At 38.6% G+C, this 19,243-nt stretch overlaps 1 protein-coding gene across 3 annotated transcripts in view; it reads right to left on the bottom strand.

Moving 5' to 3' along the window:
- The window catches only part of sbf2 (SET binding factor 2), a 126,619-nt gene that overhangs the window by 33,615 nt on the left and 73,761 nt on the right, over nt 1–19,243 (bottom strand). For all 3 annotated transcript variants that reach the window (XM_034308662.2, XM_026930509.3, XM_026930510.3), the window contains exons 17-18: nt 13,734–13,802; nt 489–659 (exon numbers count right to left, since the gene is read on the bottom strand). In XM_034308662.2, the coding sequence (XP_034164553.2) occupies nt 489–659; nt 13,734–13,802 (240 nt within the window). The remainder of the gene's footprint in view (nt 1–488; nt 660–13,733; nt 13,803–19,243) is intronic.

Below are 19,243 nucleotides of genomic sequence, written 5' to 3'. Positions count from 1 at the left end.
GAGGTTGTGATGCTCTCAATCTATGCACAGGTTGAGTCTCTGGCATAATTATGAATATGCAGTTGCAACTACACGGCAATTTACACCAGCTCTCAAGCGGTGTCACAAGCGTTAAAGTGTTGGTTTATCAAATTTTAACCAAGGTGAGATTGTGTGCTGCTGCTGTACGACTAAGGGTTTAGACTACAGGCACTGACTGCATAATACAGTACAAATAGTGTTACTAGTTAGAAAGCATGCATGTGACGACAAACTCGAAAAAAAAAAAAAAATTCTCCACATTTTAGTCATGGCCAATTAGCACCCATTTCCTCTGTGCTTTCAAGATGTTTCCTTTGAGACACGTGAAGCCAGTCAAGTGAGGTACAAGACAGTTCCTTGAGGTGCTTCAAATCTAAAAATATTTATCGAATGATAACATCATAATCCAATATCCTGGTTTTAAGCATGTTTTTTTTTTTTTGGAAGCACAACCTTAATCTCTTTACCTTGAGTCTGGCTGTGATGAGGGGCTTCTCCTCAGGGGTGTTGAGGTACAGGTCCCGGATCTGGTTCTGCACCTCAGAGTAGAAGGTGGTCTCCCAGAATTGCTGACTGGTCCAGATGGGGTGCTCCTGCACGCACGTGTAGGCAAACTGGTTCACGCCTGGGGCCAGTTTCTGCATATAAGTAATAAAAAAAAAATTAAAAAAAAGAGTGCACTTTTGATATCTGGCACACTAATTAACTAAATATCACCCAACCAATACAAAACATGGCATGTTATAACTCGTCAAAGCAACAAGTCCGAGAACTTCACGTGCAAAGGAGCCTGGGGCAAAAAGAGGAAAACAATGTGCAGCTGCCAACGGCTTCTGAGTGATCCATGAGTCTCAGCGGTTATAATTTTCTCAACACGTACAAAAAAGTGACTGAGAACAGGCGTAACTCCCAAAGCAGACTTTAAAAACCGGTTCTCATGTTTTTGATGCATATCACAATAAAACTTCTGCCAAGACACAATAAAGCTCTACTATGACAACAGTTTTATTAATAATACAACTTTGCTTACACAGAGAAACTATTCATCATTCCACCAACACTGGCTCCTCTCTCTGACTCACAATGCAGGCTGTGTGCCTTTCTTTATCCTAAAACCTCTTATTAAATTTGTGTCTGATTTCCTTTCAGCTTTACAGAGCACCACACTAGAGACTCTCTCTATTACCCCATCTCCCTCTAAACCACAGCCACAGCCACAATCACAATCACAGACATAGAGAGTAACACGTCTGCGGGCGGGGGGTGTTGGGTTTGCGATGAAGGAGGGTGGAAGAAAGAGCAGAGAATGATTTGGGGAAGACAACATGGATGTACATGGGAAAAATATTGATGCAGTTTCGGAAACATTTTTTTCCCCCCTGAGGAAAGTTTCAGAACTTTACACTACACATGTATCATATCCTAATCGCTCCGCCACACTTTTGGCTGCCGCTCTCACGTGGAGTATAACTTTATGTTTCATTCACAGGTGCAGTAATTTAAACGTAGCAAATATCTGTACTGACAAACGAATATAAACAGGCATTATCACTGTGATCACACATGTGAAATGCTGAGCCGACGATCAGTAACGTGGAGATTGAGTAAATCTTTTGTGGTGCATTTAATATTTCAATTGATTATTTCTCTGTTTATAAAACGCTGTTGAAATCTTCAGCCCGATTGGAGAGAAAAGGAGTCTACAGTGTCAGTATAAAGTTTTCCGACAAGTATTTTTGTCTTATTTACATCAAAAGAGAGAAGGAAAACGTCTGTTCATAGCTGCTATAACAGGGGTTCCCAATCCTTTCAGACAAAGAAACCCAAATGTACATTATAAATTTTTTGTGACCCCAAGCCTTGATCACCCCAAAATTTTTTTAATTCCAGATTTATAATATATGACTACATCTGAACAATTTAGTATGTCAGTAACATAAGTGTGCGTAACTTAAATTCCTTGCGAAGTGTTGTGTTGTTACAGAAAAATAACCCGCGCCGGGGCGGTGTGATACGGCTCGACTCAAATCAGCCTGGTTTATACTTGACGCATTTTCACGTGTCAATGCAGAAGCAGCGGTAACACAAGTGCCATTACTATTCACACGCACACTGCATATCTTATGTACATCTGGAATATTTAAAAACAACATGCACTAGACAGCATGTCAGAGCCAAAACATCCAAGTCTGTAACTGTAAAGCGGTTAGAGATTTTATGCACAGCAATGATAAGCACACTAAACAGGTCTGTCTCTCTCAAAACCTTCTGCTGTCGTCATGATTGTTGTCATGAGCCGAGTCTCAAATCAAAAACTCTGATCTTACATTCAAAAATATTTACTACTCTAGAAAATCCAGAAGGCTGGCACGCAAACCAGCATTCTGTAGGTTTGAAGGTGATGTGATAGGTTTTTAAAATTTACTGTAATAGGAAAACTAGTCAGTATTAGCACTCAATAACAGTATAGAGTAGTTCACACGCATGCAATTTGACACACAATGCTAACTTGGAGGTAGATGGACAGGCACTTTTTTCTTTTTTTTTTTTTTTGCTTAACTATACTAGTGCAGTGTCAAGATAGCAGACAAGACTAAAATAGCATGTATTAATTTAAACGTGGTTTGTCTGAATGTGACTCCCAGTAACATTTCAAAATATTAGCACACAAAATCTGTTAATTTGTAAAATAACTGAATGAAACAAATCAGGAGATTGTGATTTTCTCTCACAACCTCCTTTGTAAATCGAAGCGACCCTAATGTGGGGTGTCAACCCTTGAGTTATGACGTACGTGAGAACGGGAACTAACTTGGTTCACGGATGTTCCACAGTAGCACAACAATGATTGTTATTATAAACTGATAAAAAAGTTTATTTAGTCCTTATTTAATTGTACTTGTTGGTAAACTGCTGTGGTCTAAGAGGGATAAAACAACTTGGAGTGTGCTGTTATAGCCTGGGGTCGCAACAGTAGCTTTGCATCGGACCGCATCACACCATCACTGTTATTCTTTATATATCAAATGAAAGCATTTTATGAGATCTAGTTACTTCCAAAACATGACAGTTTAAAAAGAAAAAAGTAACACAGTCAGGCCAAAATTAGGCCAAAGTTTGTTCTCCAAGCCTGCATGATAAGCATAATTTCAATAATCATGTTTCTTCCATTAGATGGCAGTCCCCATCCCCTAATAACTAAATGGCAGATGTGAAGCTCTACAGAGATGTATGCATTCTTCCTCAACTTTCCCTCTCCATCACTGAGGGTTCAGAGCAACCGCGTGAAAGCTTGTTTAAATAGTTTATGCTGCTTTACCCTGTCTGTTATGTCGGATGTACACTGAGCCATTAACTTTTGGACACAATGTCCTCAGGGACCCAGACGTGAAACGCTGGCGGTGGACCGCTCGCTGCGAGTGAAGATAAATCTAGAGCAATCTGGCCCGTGTTCTGCTCTCCAAGTCAAGTGATCAGTAGTGATAAGGCTGCTCCCTGCTCCTGAGGATTAACCTAAAACAGTGGAGTTTTATTTTAACGGGCAGTACACCAGGAGTTCAGCCTTCCCAGCTCTTCATCATCATGAAGTGGAAGTCTGAATGTGTGTGTGTGTGTTCAGCCTGTTGTCTTGCCACACTAGTGATAGAGTCAAGATGACCTTCTCCAGTCACACAGCCTCCAGTTGTTTGGAGAATGAGAATGTGTGTTTTTGCCAGCAAAAAGGAATGCCGAAAACATGCAGGGAAAAAAAGATAACTGCAGGCTAATAAAGAAAGAAAACAGGGAGACAATGAGTATCTTTTACAGTAATCGTGTGATTTGTGTGATTAAGTCAAAGGAATGCATTGTTTAGCTGAGAGAGACTTGAGTTATATATATATACAATGAATCACTAAATCATGAGTATTTCTGAACTAACCTGGTGTACACGGTACTTAATTAAAGGAATAGCCCATTTTGTTTCATCCTAATCTCTATCCACTGTATCTGTATCTTACCACGAACAAGAACTTCCCTGCAGTGAGAAAAGAACAGAAACTCTTGTTTACTTCCAACTCATCTACAATGGAAGTCTAAAGGCAGTTGTTGGATTCTTTAAATAAACAAATAAATCTATGCTTCATGGTTAAGTGTGCATAGTTAGGATTTGATGCCAAAATTGCGTACTCGGACATAACTACGGACTTATGTGATATTCAGAAGAATTGCATGAGTTACAAAATAGACTTAGAATAAACTGGAAGGAACAAATATGACACTATTAATCAATTAATTAATAGTATCATCCCTTTAAAGTTTTTTCTCCCACATAGAGAATCTTAATTGGAGACACTGTTTATCTCAAGGACCGATTTCTTTATAGATAAAATTCTGAATAAAATTAAAGTGTGCTGTGAATGTAGCATTATTCTTTTTTATTTCTGATTTATAAGTGGTCTCTTGCTTTTATGTTGCATCCTTTTGTGATATTTGACAGATAAGACAAAACGCAATTTATATATATATATATATATATATATATATATATATATATATATATGCAGTCCACATTTTCTATCCCTGATTTTTTCAGGCTTAAAGGCAAGTACTTGTGTTTAAAGCCGGTGGTCTAGAGGTTGCTGAAAAACTTCATTTTGGACACTTCTACTCAAGAAAACCCCAGAGGCGAACAGACGAATGGTGCGCAGGTGCGAATATGTGCGAATTTACCCATGTAAATATTGATGTAACTTTTGTGCATCAATATTGCCAACTCTAAATTCTTCTCAAAATCTGTATAAATAATCTTTCCAAAAGTTTGACTGCATAAAGATTAGGCTGAAAAACTGCCGTACTATCTCTTTAATGCTAACAACACTTTAATGCTTATCCATTCTGAATAAACTCCTTCTGTGTTTAATCGGGTGCCTGCCGAGGTGCTGACGAACAGAATTAAATACATTGTGCATCAAAATATTTGTGTCTAGGAGCACTAAAAGCCATCTTGAACCAAACAAAGCACTTGCAGCTATGACATCTGACAAACAAACCTGTGCAACAAGAACAGCAGGTCAACATATTACGTATTCGAGCGACAAGCTTGGTCTAGGCAAAGAGACTCCAGAACACTCTGGAAATCGCAGCTTGGACGTAGCGCAATGCAAAGTAAACACCAAGAGGTCAGGCAGTGGACAGCTTAAGGCACGCAGGAGTCATAGGAGCAAATCGCTGTGACTGCTTTGAGGAATATAACAGCTTGACAAAGAAAACCTTCAAATCCCCTGCTGCACAAACTGTGACCAAAAGAATGCAAACAATCGTACTGCGCTGGCTAAAGGTCAGAGATCGACAATGCGGAGTCTGGAGCCACACAACGCTCATGTCAAATTCATTTTCACTGTAAGATCTGAAATAAATATTCCTGAGTTTTAACAGTCTGTATGCAGACGTGGCAAATATGTGAAATTTTGGCAGCATCGATCACCTCGAGGTACATAATGTTTGTTTTAATAGTTCCAGTGCTGCATTTACACTAAACTGAGGCTGCATGCATTCTGCCTTTTCTTAAATCCAATTGTGTGCTAATAGTTAATGTGTGACCTTGAATATCTACAGCAAAAAAAATTAAATAAATTAATAAATAAAAATTTTAAAAATCTCTCAACTTGCGGAAAATGTGGATAGTGCAGATCGAGTATGTTACCTACCTTGGTGATGAACAGACAGAACAAGAAGACTTTTTATATTTGACCTAATATTATTTGGGTATTCAATAACAAATGTTTTATCATTTTAGTATCATGAATTGTGACACTAAACTTGTACTCCTGGTATTTTCGCAAACATAATTTTTATGTGAGTCATTTTGGTGGATGTTATTTTGTTACAGGAAAATTGAGCAGGCTTGGGGAGTAAAGGGTTACATGTAACGGTGTTATGTAATCAGCATACAAAAAACTGGTAACTGTAATCCGTTACAATTACGTCAAAAAACAAAGGAATCAGACTTAAAAAAAAAAAAGACTTTTGTGGGGAAAAAAAAAAGGGAACACTATCAGGATTACAAGCTTTTAAATTTAAAACCAATTTATCTTTTGACATAACGCAACACAGACAGCTGCTTGATTATACTTCTGGTTCTCTCTTGGCTGTCGTGACTCACGTGAGCCACCTCTTGGTGCATGTGCAAATAACATCTGTCTCTAATCATTCTGAACTAGAGGCACGGTGAAACGGCTGTTTATCACGATGATGTCTGCTGGAAAAAATGCGATACAGTTGTGGACATTTCAAAATTATTTTGTCTATAAAGGAGAAAATGGAAAAAACAACAACATCATAGTACATCGCAAACTATGCCTTCCTGTTGTGAAGACGCTGTCTTTATTGAAGCACTCAACATCTAATTTAAAAAACATTTAGGCACGGAAATCATGTTAGCTAGTTTAGCTCAAATTATTTAGTGTTATTGCTTTGAAATTCCCTGGTTTGCACGGACACCGTTGTGGTTAAGGTTGCCAGCTATGCTGAATTAGCTGGGAACCTCCTGTATTTGGTAGAAATTAACACGAGTCCCTCCACGATCACCCACTCCATCGATTCCTGGTACACGGGATGCCTACTGTCAAAGCCAGTAAGGGGAAATCCCGCCACCCCCCCCAAGGTCGATCGGTGAAATGAAGAAAGATCACGGCCTTGATCAACATGGATTTTGAAATAGCATAATGTACATGTAGATGGTGTAGACTTTTTTTTTTTTTTTTAAATGTTGTGTTTGATGGTAATGATATTTCTTCCTTGTACTTGTTAACATCAGTTAATGAAATTGGAATGTACAAGAACAAAATGTACAATGAATATACAAAGAACTGGACTTTTTGCTGAATCAAACTTTTAAATAAATAACGTGTTTAATAAGGACACACTGTATAATAAAGCATCTAAGATCAGTTGCAAAGTTATGAAAATTAATAATATTTTTGATCTTTAAATTTTCAATTGGTCACTGCCCTTGCAGATATGTGCTCTACTGTCACTTCTCATTTCCATCAGAACTTCAGTTGAAACTCTGAAGCTGTTCTCTGAAATGCTATTGTGATGTTGCTGATGTTGTTCATATTGCTTTTCTCTTGACTTTATTTACATATGTGACTTTGAACTAATCTAAATGTAATGTAATCATTACATTACATCTGATTACATTACTTTCATATTGTGATACTTGGACTATGTTACTGATTACCATTTTTTATGAAGTAATTTGTAACTGTAACAGAATACACTTTTAAAGTTTCTCTCCCAGCTCTGCAGTTGAGTACATAATGACACAAATTAAAGGCCATAACTAGCAGTTTTTTTAACACACACTTTACAACATCACTTTAAAAACACACAGAATTGGAGGCATCTAAAAATCATAATATTACAAGGCCAAAAGAGACCTATAAGGATGCTTCCACACTGGGTATCACATCACATACTGCTGAACGCCCCAAACATAGACATGTTATTCTTAGTTACATTGCAACACTGGAATATTGGCTACGAATTTTTTTTGTTTCAACACGTCATAAATCTCCTCATATTCAGTCACAAACAAGACTCATTTTTTCACTGGCACCTCCATGTTGATTTTTCTCGCTTTCACTCTAAACACTTGAAGTTGGAGAAAGCTAGGCACTTTTATTTGAAAAAAGCTGAACTTTGGAAGCTCCGCTGTGACCAAGCAAAAAAAAAAGGAGCCTTTGGCGGCACTTCTTTAAATTCTTCTCATAGGATTACTGTTGTTAAAAGCAACCTTAGGAGACTCTTTACTATAATGACCTGCAGTTTAAGGACATGAAATCTCTGTCAAAGGATAAAAATTAGATTATATATCAAGTTAAAAACAACCTAAAAAGAACCTTGCAGGTCCAGAGGTTTAAACAGTGGCCTGAGTGCTGAAGTGCTTCCTGTGCACTATGGCATGCAGACCTCGAGCACAGAGAGTAAGGGAGAGATGACAAAGCTCTGGAGGACTGCCAAGCTCACTCGGCAAACCTGGTAAGAGGGTAAACCACATGAGCAGATACATTTACAACACACACAAACAGCAAGTGGTTGCGGCGGAGGCGGGGACATTCGTTTTTCTAATGCTGTAAAAATGCCTTCAGCTACCGAGCTGCTGAATGTCATAAAACTGGGACACAGCTCTGAGGTTGAGATCCCAGCAAGGACAAAAATAACACATATTTTACTGCCTAATTATCTACAGCAGCTTTAAATATTTGGACCCACTGTAAAAAAAAAAAATAAATAAATAAACGAGTCTAAGAACACTGGTTAAGGTAAGAGCAAGTGATCTGGTTAATGGGGCTATAAAGAGGAGGCAGTCAAGCTGTGAAATTTTTTAAAAGTGTGCAGGCAAGTTTTGACAAAGGTCATAAAACTTTGGATGTGAATTTCTGACCTAGTTTCTTCCATAGATGAGCACCACAACATTACCCAAACACACACACGGCCACGTGGACAGCGCGTGCTCACAGTAATTAAGTGCAATTCAGTGATTCAGTGCAACAAGCAGGCCGTGAGCCACATCTCCATGAACACTTGTAGTGCTTTTTAGCCACAACTATCCATAATCTGTGTGTGTGTGTGTGTGTGTGTGTGTGTGCGCGCACACATGCGCATGTGGGTTTTCATGTGTTTGTTTCTCATCATGTTGAGAGGTTACTGGGTGAATAGTGATGGACATGAGCAGGCACGTCATTTACGTCAGAGCATGCACAGTGCTGTCATGTGTCTCCCTGCAGGACGAACCTCTGAGCACGAGACACAGTTAGTTTGCTTTCATGGAAGACAGCCTAGTGTGCCAATACTTTAATCTTTGGTTTAAAAAAAAAAAAAAAACTGAGAGGAGTTTGAGGTCAAAATTTATCAGAATGTTAAAACACATGAAGGGAACTTATACCCTATGTAGTATGCATGAAGGGCACTAGGTATAATGTTATACCCTATTATAATTGATCCCTTATATAGTATACATGAAGGGCACTAGGTGTCATGTTATACCCTATGTAGTATGCATGAAGGGCATTACTTATCATGGCATACCCTATGTAGTATGCATGAAGGGCATTACTTATCATGGCATACCCTATGTAGTATGCATGAAGGGAATTACTTATCATGGCATACACTATGTAGTACGCATAAAGGACAGTAGGTATTATAGGTATTAACTTATACCCTATATAGTATGAATGAAGAGCAGTAGTAATCATGCTATACCCTATGTAGTATGCATGAGCAGTAGGTATTACGTTATACTCAATGTAGTATGCACAAAGGACAGTAGGTATTATGTTATACCCTATTAATTGATTCCCTGTTATACCCTATGTAGTATGAATGAAGGGCACTAGCCATTATGTAATGCCCTATGTAGTATGAATTAAGGACACTAGGTATTATGTCACATTCTGTGTAGTAAGCAGGAAGGGCACTAGCCATTATGTAATGCCCTATGTAGTATGAATGAAGGACACTAGGTATTATGTCACATTCTGTGTAGTAAGCAGGAAGGGCACTAGCCATTATGTAATGCCCTATGTAGTATGAATGAAGGACACTAGGTATTATGTCACATTCTGTGTAGTAAGCAGGAAGGGCACTAGCCATTATGTAATGTCCTATGTAGTATGAATGAAGGACACTAGGTATTATGTCACATTCTGTGTAGTAAGCAGGAAGGGCACTAGCCATTATGTAATGCCCTATGTAGTATGAATGAAGGACACTAGGTATTATGTCACATTCTGTGTAGTAAGCAGGAAGGGCACTAGCCATTATGTTATGTCCTATGTAGTATGAATGAAGGACACTAGGTATTATGTCACATTCTGTGTAGTAAGCAGGAAGGGCACTAGCCATTATGTTATGTCCTATGTAGTATGAATGAAGGACACTAGGTATTATGTCACATTCTGTGTAGTAAGCAGGAAGGGCACTAGCCATTATGTTATGTCCTATGTAGTATGAATGAAGGACACTAGGTATTATGACACATTCTGTGTAGTAAGCAGGAAGGGCACTAGCCATTATGTTATGTCCTATGTAGTATGAATGAAGGACACTAGGTATTATGTCACATTCTGTGTAGTAAGCAGGAAGGGCACTAGCCATTATGTTATGTCCTATGTAGTATGAATGAAGGACACTAGGTATTATGACACATTCTGTGTAGTAAGCAGGAAGGGCACTAGCCATTATGTTATGTCCTATGTAGTATGAATGAAGGACACTAGGTATTATGTCACATTCTGTGTAGTAAGCAGGAAGGGCACTAGCCATTATGTTATGTCCTATGTAGTATGAATGAAGGACACTAGGTATTATATTATACCCTATGTAGTATGCAGGAAGGGCACTAGGTAGAATATACAGTGGCATTATGTCATACCCTATGTAGGGCAGAAACGAAGTGAACAGAAAGCCATTTGGGATTCACCCGAACCTAAAAATAGTGAATTATATTTGGATCATGAGTAAGAATTTTATAACCATGTTAAATTGCGATAACAAAATGTTATTGTGGGTAACTAAAAGAACACACAACCGTAGCCTAGGAGCACAGCTATATTTTTGTTTGGTTTGGTCAGTCTCCTCACGGTTAAACACGTCAAGAGAAGACACTAGCCAGACTCGTACATCTTTAATGTGCAATGCGAGGACACGTCATGGCAGTAACACTGGCCAACAGCTTGCTGAATTGGCTGGACGCAAACACAATGTGCTAGATTAGAATCTGCCCCTACAATGCCCCTAACTTTTCATTGAGGTAAGAGGAAGAGCATTCATTACAACCATCAACGACTTTAATTTGCAGAGTCTTTAAACACAGCAGGTTCTCATGAGGACACGATTCACACTCAGCGATACCGATGTCCTCGATTGACTTGCCTGGGACTCGTGGTTAATCTTCCATCCAAGATAAACCAATAAACCCGTCCACGTTAAACTCCATCGGCACGGCGTGACCTGCACTCTACGCTAACCAACACCGCACCTGGAAACAGGAAGAGAGGAGCATCCAAACCATGACTCCTGATCCTTCCATCACGTCCTCCTCTTACCTCTATATCTCAGTTTAACGTCAAAAGAGGAGAAGAGACAGAATACTCAAAAGAGATTTATGCTTTCATCTCCCGCCAAGCCAGCTTTGAGAAGCCAGTAACACACATCGTGCATGAGTACGGTCCTGGGAGCCGGAGAAATACACACCGTGGAGATGTGCGATACAGTGAAAAACGGCTGTGTGAATGTTTGCAAATGTCCCTGCCTTGGCTTTAGGTGAAAGATTGATAACACAAAGAATAAATCACGGGCCTAGCCTTGATCTGCCTGCGTAAGCAAGCTGCATACAAACATCATTCCTTTGGAAAGCTGGGAGAAATCGGATTCCTGGAGTGGCGAAAAGTGCACACGGTTTCATTAATCTCTTGATATCAGAGACGTCTCATTTTATATAAACGTTGTGGTGCGTCCTTTTTAAACAACGCTTTAATCAGTTTTTTTGTTATGTAAAATGGAACAGGAATTACAAGAAATCCAATATGCTGAAGAATAGTTTTCAGATGTTAAAGACAGCACAGCTGGTCAGTGAACTTGTGATTTAAGCTGCATTCACAAAGGGGGGAAAAATAGTTCTGCAATGTTCTGGTTGTGGAAATACACACCATTAGCTGTCTTACAAACAAATTACATGATGCTGTTCCGGGCTCCCCGTGGGTGTGCGGAGAAAAGCGCTTGTTGATTATGTCAGGAATAGGTTCACGGAATTGGAATTCCAATCACAGATGCACTCACTGCTCGGAGAAATCGGTCTCAGACTTCCTACTGGCTGTGAAGAGCTGATGGTGCTGAAGAGAAAAAGGGTATTAACCTGTACCACTTTGCCCTCGAGGGTGTTTTCTATATATTGTATCTTTAGTTGCCCTTATTTAACTTCCTCCATGATTTGGCCTTCAGTGGAATTTAACCTTCGCTTACTCTCAACCTAAAGAGTGATGCGGTGGCGCATTAGCCTTTCAGTCTGTCCAGCTCTCTCACCTCCTCATCTGTAATCTCTGCTCAAACAGATCAGCTTCCAAAGCTGCAAATTTCATGCTAATGCCAGCGTCAATGCCATCGTGCTCGTCATCTCGTCGATCGCTAACGACCCGAGTTGAGTCTCTGCTGTAACTCAGAGCAAATGCGACATATAGCTGTATTGCATTCTGGGACATTTCCAACGTTTGCACCAACGTCTCTGCTACTTCTACGCTGGATTTCTTGAGTCCAGTGAGAAAAGAAGCTCTTGCTCTTTTGCTTTTAGGAGCTAACAGCGAAACCTGATCCTTATCACTTACATCACAGGAATAAAGGAAATATAACACCAACCAAACAAATAAGCAGCAAAATCAATAATCACAGCAGAAATACTTGAAAATAAAAACATATTTAATGTGTTTCCTAGGAGTTTTAAAGGTAAGCTACATTCACTCTGGCAAAGGTTAGTGTCTTTTTCCTCACAGTGTAAGTGGGCGATGATGTGTCACTAAGCCTATAGGTGGCCAGGAACTGCTAACAAACACTAGAACAAAAAAACAGACGAATAAAAACACATGAATACAAAACAACCTGAGTTCCATGCAAGCGTGGGTTGCATTGGCCCTCAGCCCCAGGCCTGGGGCAGATGTGCTGCAAATATTTAAGTGGGTTAATTCGAGGACAGAGCAGGTGCTGTTGTTGTGGAAAGGAAACAGCGATCGCCCCGAATGATTCAGTTACATCAGAGATCCCATAGGCAAGCAGTGAGTCATTATGTCAATACACACTCTCACATGCACACAGCAAGAAACTGACAGAGATCCGTTGTGTCTGTGTCTATGACAACAACTGTGTGGACACTGTGGTCAGTCATCTGCTCACACAGAGGCGTGTTAACTCAGCATCCCAGCAAAATAATATATATATATATATATTTTTTTAAATCCCAGCAGCCTTGGGGTTTCAAAGATGCTTATTTATTTCTCCATTCCTGACATGAGTTTTCTCATGCTGCTGTGCTCTGAAATTGTGGGGGAAAAACAGCATGACAGAGAAACATTGTTGCTTGCCGCTGTTACTGAAATCGGGCCTGCGTGTCGAGCAGGTACATTAAAAAGGAACAATCGTTTACTTGCTAGTGTGAACCTATGGTATGGAGGAGGATAAGGACAGAGGAGTTTATGTTTTCCTGGTTTCGTGGTAAAATGACAAACTGTGTTTTTGAGAAAGAGAGAGAAAGAGGCTCATGAGGAAACGACTGTTTATCACGGCTAAAACGTAAGTCAGAACAGGAGCTAACTTGTATCACGGATGTTCCACAAAATTAAATCTAACTATAATCCGTTAAAATGTGTGACGGTGTTAGCATATCGGTGTGGTATAAGCAGAATAATACACTTTAAACCGTGCTGTTACACGAATTCTCTGCTTCGTATCAGGCTGCATCACATCAGAACACATCAGCATGGATTATTTTCCTATAAATACATGATCTGTTCTGTTATTTCTTACTTAACTATACATTTCGAAGTAAAAAAAAAAAACAAAAAAAAAACAACAACAACAACATCAACAACTCCTGCCTACAAGTGACATCAGTAGCAGTCATTTTTCCTGACATCATGTTGAAATTATATGAAGAACTGACCTCAGAGTGCACTTACCCGATAAAAGGCTGTGGTCAGAGGAAGCAAAGCTGCAGCCACTGTATACTCTTCAGAGTTGGAGCAGTCCTGTAGGCAGAGATAATAAGAGCGGATGACTAACAGGAAAAAAAAAATCTGATAGTCCACATAAGAAAATAATTCCTGTTAAAATAACACCCTGGTTCACATTATTTAAAAAAATTATTACTGCATAATCACACATCCAAACAATACTTGGCCTTATCAGAGTTCTGGCAGGAGCGTTGTGCATTAGCTCACTGTCCTGTAACTGTCCTTCCACATACACTTATATAAACCTTTCTATGACTCATTTGTTCTCTCTTTTTTTAAAACAATTTCATGATTTGCATTCCAAGAAGACGCTGGAGTTGTCTTGGCATAATTCAAACACCAAAAAAAAAAAAAAAAATGTTCATGAACTGTTACACATGCAATGTTACTGGAACTGTGTGACCTGAAATAATAACAATAATCTGTATTAATATTGTACTATTCATCTTAAAATATACCATTTCAAAGTGCTTCATGATAAATGTAATAATAAAGCACAATATAAAGATAAGGAGATAAGGCACAGTCATTACGAATGAACTATAAATCTGTGGTGATTACAACAAATCAAAGTATAATAAGATAACGTAAGCATGCTCATGGTTTTTTTTAAAGAGTCTATTATTAACATTATATAAAATTTACTGATAAAAGGAGACATTTTTTATTGCAGTAACATTAGGTGGTGGATGATTGTATTGAATGAATATCATATCACGATACTTATCATGATATTGGAACTGCAAAATTATACGACTTTTTTGGCTACCGGACATTTATGTTATTTACGTATCACTGAATAGATGGGAAAAGTTTTACGACAAAATACCGAAAAATATTTACTGAGGGTTAAAACTTTATGGCTCATTATCTGAAAATAAAAAAAAATTGTCTGCTAGAACATTATAATTCCTTTTAAAGGGCTTGAAATAGAGTTTTGCCGACGTTTACGAAACAGTGGACAATATAAGAAATGATCAATTCAGAGATGATTTAAAATATACTAAAAAGTGACATATTCAGTGAGATGGATGCTTATAGAAGCACAAACTCCTGACGACAACAATGATACTTATAAAACTGCAGCATGGAGTGAAAATATCACAATAGCGATATATCATCATATCGCACAGCCCTAAATATCACGGCGTTTCTGCAGACAGAAGAACTACAGCAAAGGTGGATGAGCAAATGTGTCAAGGAGGAAACTGCATCTGGAGTCAGAATGTCTGTGACAAATAGCTGGATTTACGACAACATAAACAACGAGCATCATCCAGGAAATGGAAAAGTCTTCACAACTATGTAAGGATTTATCTTTTTAGCCACAAATATGTCAAAACCGGTAAGATTTGGTTGAGTTTTAATCGTGGAGCATTTTTTTAAAATCCCCGTGTGCTGTCTAAAACACCTTTTTTACAACCACGTCTCCAGACAAAAAAATCTTCCCTCGCAAAAACTAAAAAAATTAAATAAAATAAAAAAATTAAAAATTAAAAAAGGAGTAAGACTGGAATGTAAGGAGAGGAACAAATGCAAAACAGAAGTGCAGAACACGAAAGCCGTGTCACCGATACCCCCCAATGCCCCCACAACGCCCCCACAACACCCCCCATAGACCAAGTGCGCAGCAGATTTTCCTCTAAGTGTCTTACATGGCTGTTTTATAACACACAACACTGTTTAAAAGAATTCCAGAGAGAAACAAAATGGTTCACAGATGAAGAATGGCAGCTTGTATATCCACAGATACTAAACTATCCTGCATTCTGTATAATTCTATAATTCCGTCTTTTCAGAATCTGCTGAATGTAAAATTAACTAAAACAGATGAAACAGTGCAGCAGCATCAGAAGTGATTTAGGATTATTAGTCTGTTTGCTGAATCTGGATAGTTATACTGATAATAATTAAACAAACCAAAAAAACAACAACAAAAAAGTAGTCTTCTTTTCCTTGGAATCTTAAGTCCTATCCAGATTGGATTAGTTTATCGGGGGGGGCATTGGTAATAATTTTTACAAGTTTTCTCAGTGATTAAAAACTCTTGCACGCTCCATTCACAACACGGCATCCAAACAGTTGAAGAGGCACTGGAGACACTGGATTTTGTTTGTTTGGGGTGACGCAAAGTTCCAGCAACAATTTGAAAATACAATAAAAACAATCACAAATGCTTTGAGAAGCAGCTATTTTCCGTTTCACGATTTGGAATGTGATTAATGTCTGGGGGAGGGACACTGATACACATCCTACAAGACTAAATAATGCATGTAGCAACAGCCAGACATCTTTTTTTCCAATTCGAGGTGACGTGCATAGAAAATCACAGACATGTGTTTCTGAACAGGACTAAAATGATCAGTTTATCAGTGCTCAGTTCAGTGGAAAAAAAAAACAAAACTAATTTTCTCAGAGGAGGATGGAGATAAACACTGACATGGCCTATCCAGATGCTAATAAAAGCACAGAGTAGCTCCTGTAAAATAGGAAATTACCCCAGGACTCCACGTAAATTTAATCCCATCCGAATAGGGCTTTAAGCATGATGAACGCTCGATTCTGATTGGTTGGAAGGTACTGATTGATTTTCTATAATAGTATCTATGACGGGAGTGCAGCTACAACTACATTCACTGACGTTTAAATGGAAATTCTGTAACTGACTAGTCGAATAGTCTAAAAGTAAGAAACCTCCAGACAGTCAGAAAACATTGTGTATAGATGCAATCCTCTCCCATGCTAACACCTTCGTGTGTGTGCTGAGTATGGTTATGCATGGCTCCGGTGGAATTGCTATACGCCAGTTTCAAATGACAAGAAAAGAGCCGACAGAAAACTTTTCTGTTTTCTTCTAAGTCAAAATACTCCCACAGCTTGCTCGTCTTCCGAGTGGATATTTCTCCGAGTCCACCGTGAGTGGTGAAATGAAATGATTTTGCGTTCCTCTCAAGATATCCACATTTCAAAATAACGTGTTATTTTTAAAACGTAACCTTAATGTGACAGAAATTTGAACATAGCCTTTGCAAAAATACAAAGCAAAACATAAATGTGTAAAAAAAAAAATTTTTTATATAATCAACTAGTATTTCCAGTGTCAACTAGCAGCAGCAGTACCGTTTAGTCGACTAGTCTCGCAAATTCCTAGCTACAACTCCTAGGTTTATATTAATCAGTTTACTCAAATATGTCATTCCTTTCTAGAGTAACACCATAATCTAAAGCCCTGCTTGGACGAGATTAAATGTACATGTGGTTCTGGGGTAATTTCCAATTTCACAGATGCTACTCTGTGAGTTTATTCCGATTCAGATCGGCCATGTCGGTGTTTTTCTCCTCCTGAGAAAACTGCAGGTTGAATTATCTACTGTTTTTCACCTAACTCAAACTCTGAGCTCATCTGATTTTAGTCCTGATCAGATGCACACATCATTCACCACACAGATTCATTTTAGTCCCGATCGGATACACACATCTGAGACTTCCTTTGGAGATGTCACCTCACTTTGGAAAAAAAAGATGTTTTGACTGTTGCTGCTTGCCGATATTAAACACTTCTCGAATTGCAAAATGAAAAATAGATGCTTTAGAAATAAAATCATAAAAAAAAAGCATGTTGGACGCCAGGTTGTGAATTTAGTGTGATCATATGACCTCACGACACAAATCTCTGGGTTTATAGAAAATACAACCTGCTAGAAACCTGCACCTATGGTCATTTTATTATAAGTGTAAAAAAAAAAAATTATTACAGATGTCTCCCTGATAAACTAATCCGATCAGACTTAAGACAAACAATAAACAGCTTAAAAAAAATCCTGCGGTTATTTAACAATGAAAAATGTATTATCATTAGTATGGAGAAGTTTTCTGTGAAGAGATGTTTAACATTTAACATTTATAGAAGGAGTCTCCAGTGTCAGCACTTTGCAACAGTCAGAAGTGAAGCTGTAAGGCTTCTGCAGAAGGAAAGTCTTCAGACTGGGGGGAGTTTAGTAACAAGTGGCATTTTTTGACTTATTAGTCAAGTCAAATTTATTTATATCGCACATTTAACTTTTGTTGGCCAATGTGGTGTACAGAAGTATGCTAAAAATCAAAGGATATTAAGAATCACAAAAGATTAATATAAAATGAAACAAAACATACTGTAAGACAAGTAATAAAAAGAAGAAGAAGGAAAAAGAGAGGCTGGTGAGGAGGCTGGTAATGTAAGTGATAACAGGAGCAAACTTGTTTCACAGACAAGCCACAACATTAAATATAACGACTGTTAGATCACAGATTTCTTATTGTGGAGATTCCCTGAAAATAATCAGCAACAAGGTGCTTTATGGGAAATCAGGGCAACACAGAACAGTGCTAGGCTCACGTCTGGTCCATTTCTGCTGCTGGCTAGAGGTTATATTGGGAACAGAATGAAGCATTTTGGTGTGAAGTAGACAGGCTGGGAGAGTTAATGTTAGACACTGATTCATCTCCGATGGCCGAGAAATGGTCCAACAAAAGGGTGAATTGTGGCAATCAGCAGCTGTGACACTACACTAGTCAGAAAACATCCTGGCTATTAAACATCCTGCTTCAAAATAAGAAGAGGTTAGAAGCATTTAACGTCATAAATGGATAAAACGCACAATGCATCATTCTTCGCTAAATAAATAATGCAATCATTGCTGTGGGATAAGAGGAATATAATGCTGTTATAGGAAAATAACCATCACATCACTACCAACACACATCATCACCTTGTCACTAATCATTCTTATAACAGTGCATCCACACACACACACACACTTTTTACTGCTACTGTTAAACACACATCACTGAGACGTCATGCTTAACAGTGCAGAATATAACATGCATTTATTTGCTGTGAGCTGCAGCACGTATGAGGCTTTTACTCAACCACAGAGGAATGCAGGACGAGCTCATGTGCCTGTGAGTCATGATGCTTTGAGTCCATACAGTACGTGTCCCTACACAAGTGTGTGTGTGTGTGTGTGTGTGTGTGTGTATATCCTTTTCTCTACATGACCTAGTTCCCTTTGGCACGTTGACTTTTGTACACACTAAGGTGGAAAACGAAGATGGCTCAGCTTATTGTACGCATTACTTCACACACTCTTTCGAGGATCTGTGAAAAGATTTGCCCTTGACAAGAAATCTGAATAATAGTGGGCAAAAATAGCACAATAACCTCTAAAAACCAGGTGTTTCACGACAAGTCTGTGCAAAGTTTCCTGTATAATCTGTGTAATATTTGCACCATGCATTGGTGAATAACATCCAGTCATCCAGAGTTGTTTGTTCAGCCAGCGTGAATAAGCCAAAGGCCAGGGCTGATGGTGTTGCATGGTTTTTTTGCCTGATGTTACTAAAAGGTTTTCCTGAAGCTCTGCATGGGAATGATCTACATCACAACTTCCCAGTGCACTGTTTCTGTGTTAACACTC

This window comes from Pangasianodon hypophthalmus, chromosome 11 (assembly GCF_027358585.1).
Source record: "Pangasianodon hypophthalmus isolate fPanHyp1 chromosome 11, fPanHyp1.pri, whole genome shotgun sequence".
In the NCBI taxonomy this organism is placed as follows: domain Eukaryota; kingdom Metazoa; phylum Chordata; class Actinopteri; order Siluriformes; family Pangasiidae; genus Pangasianodon; species Pangasianodon hypophthalmus.
This window is presented reverse-complemented; position numbering and strand designations above follow the sequence as displayed.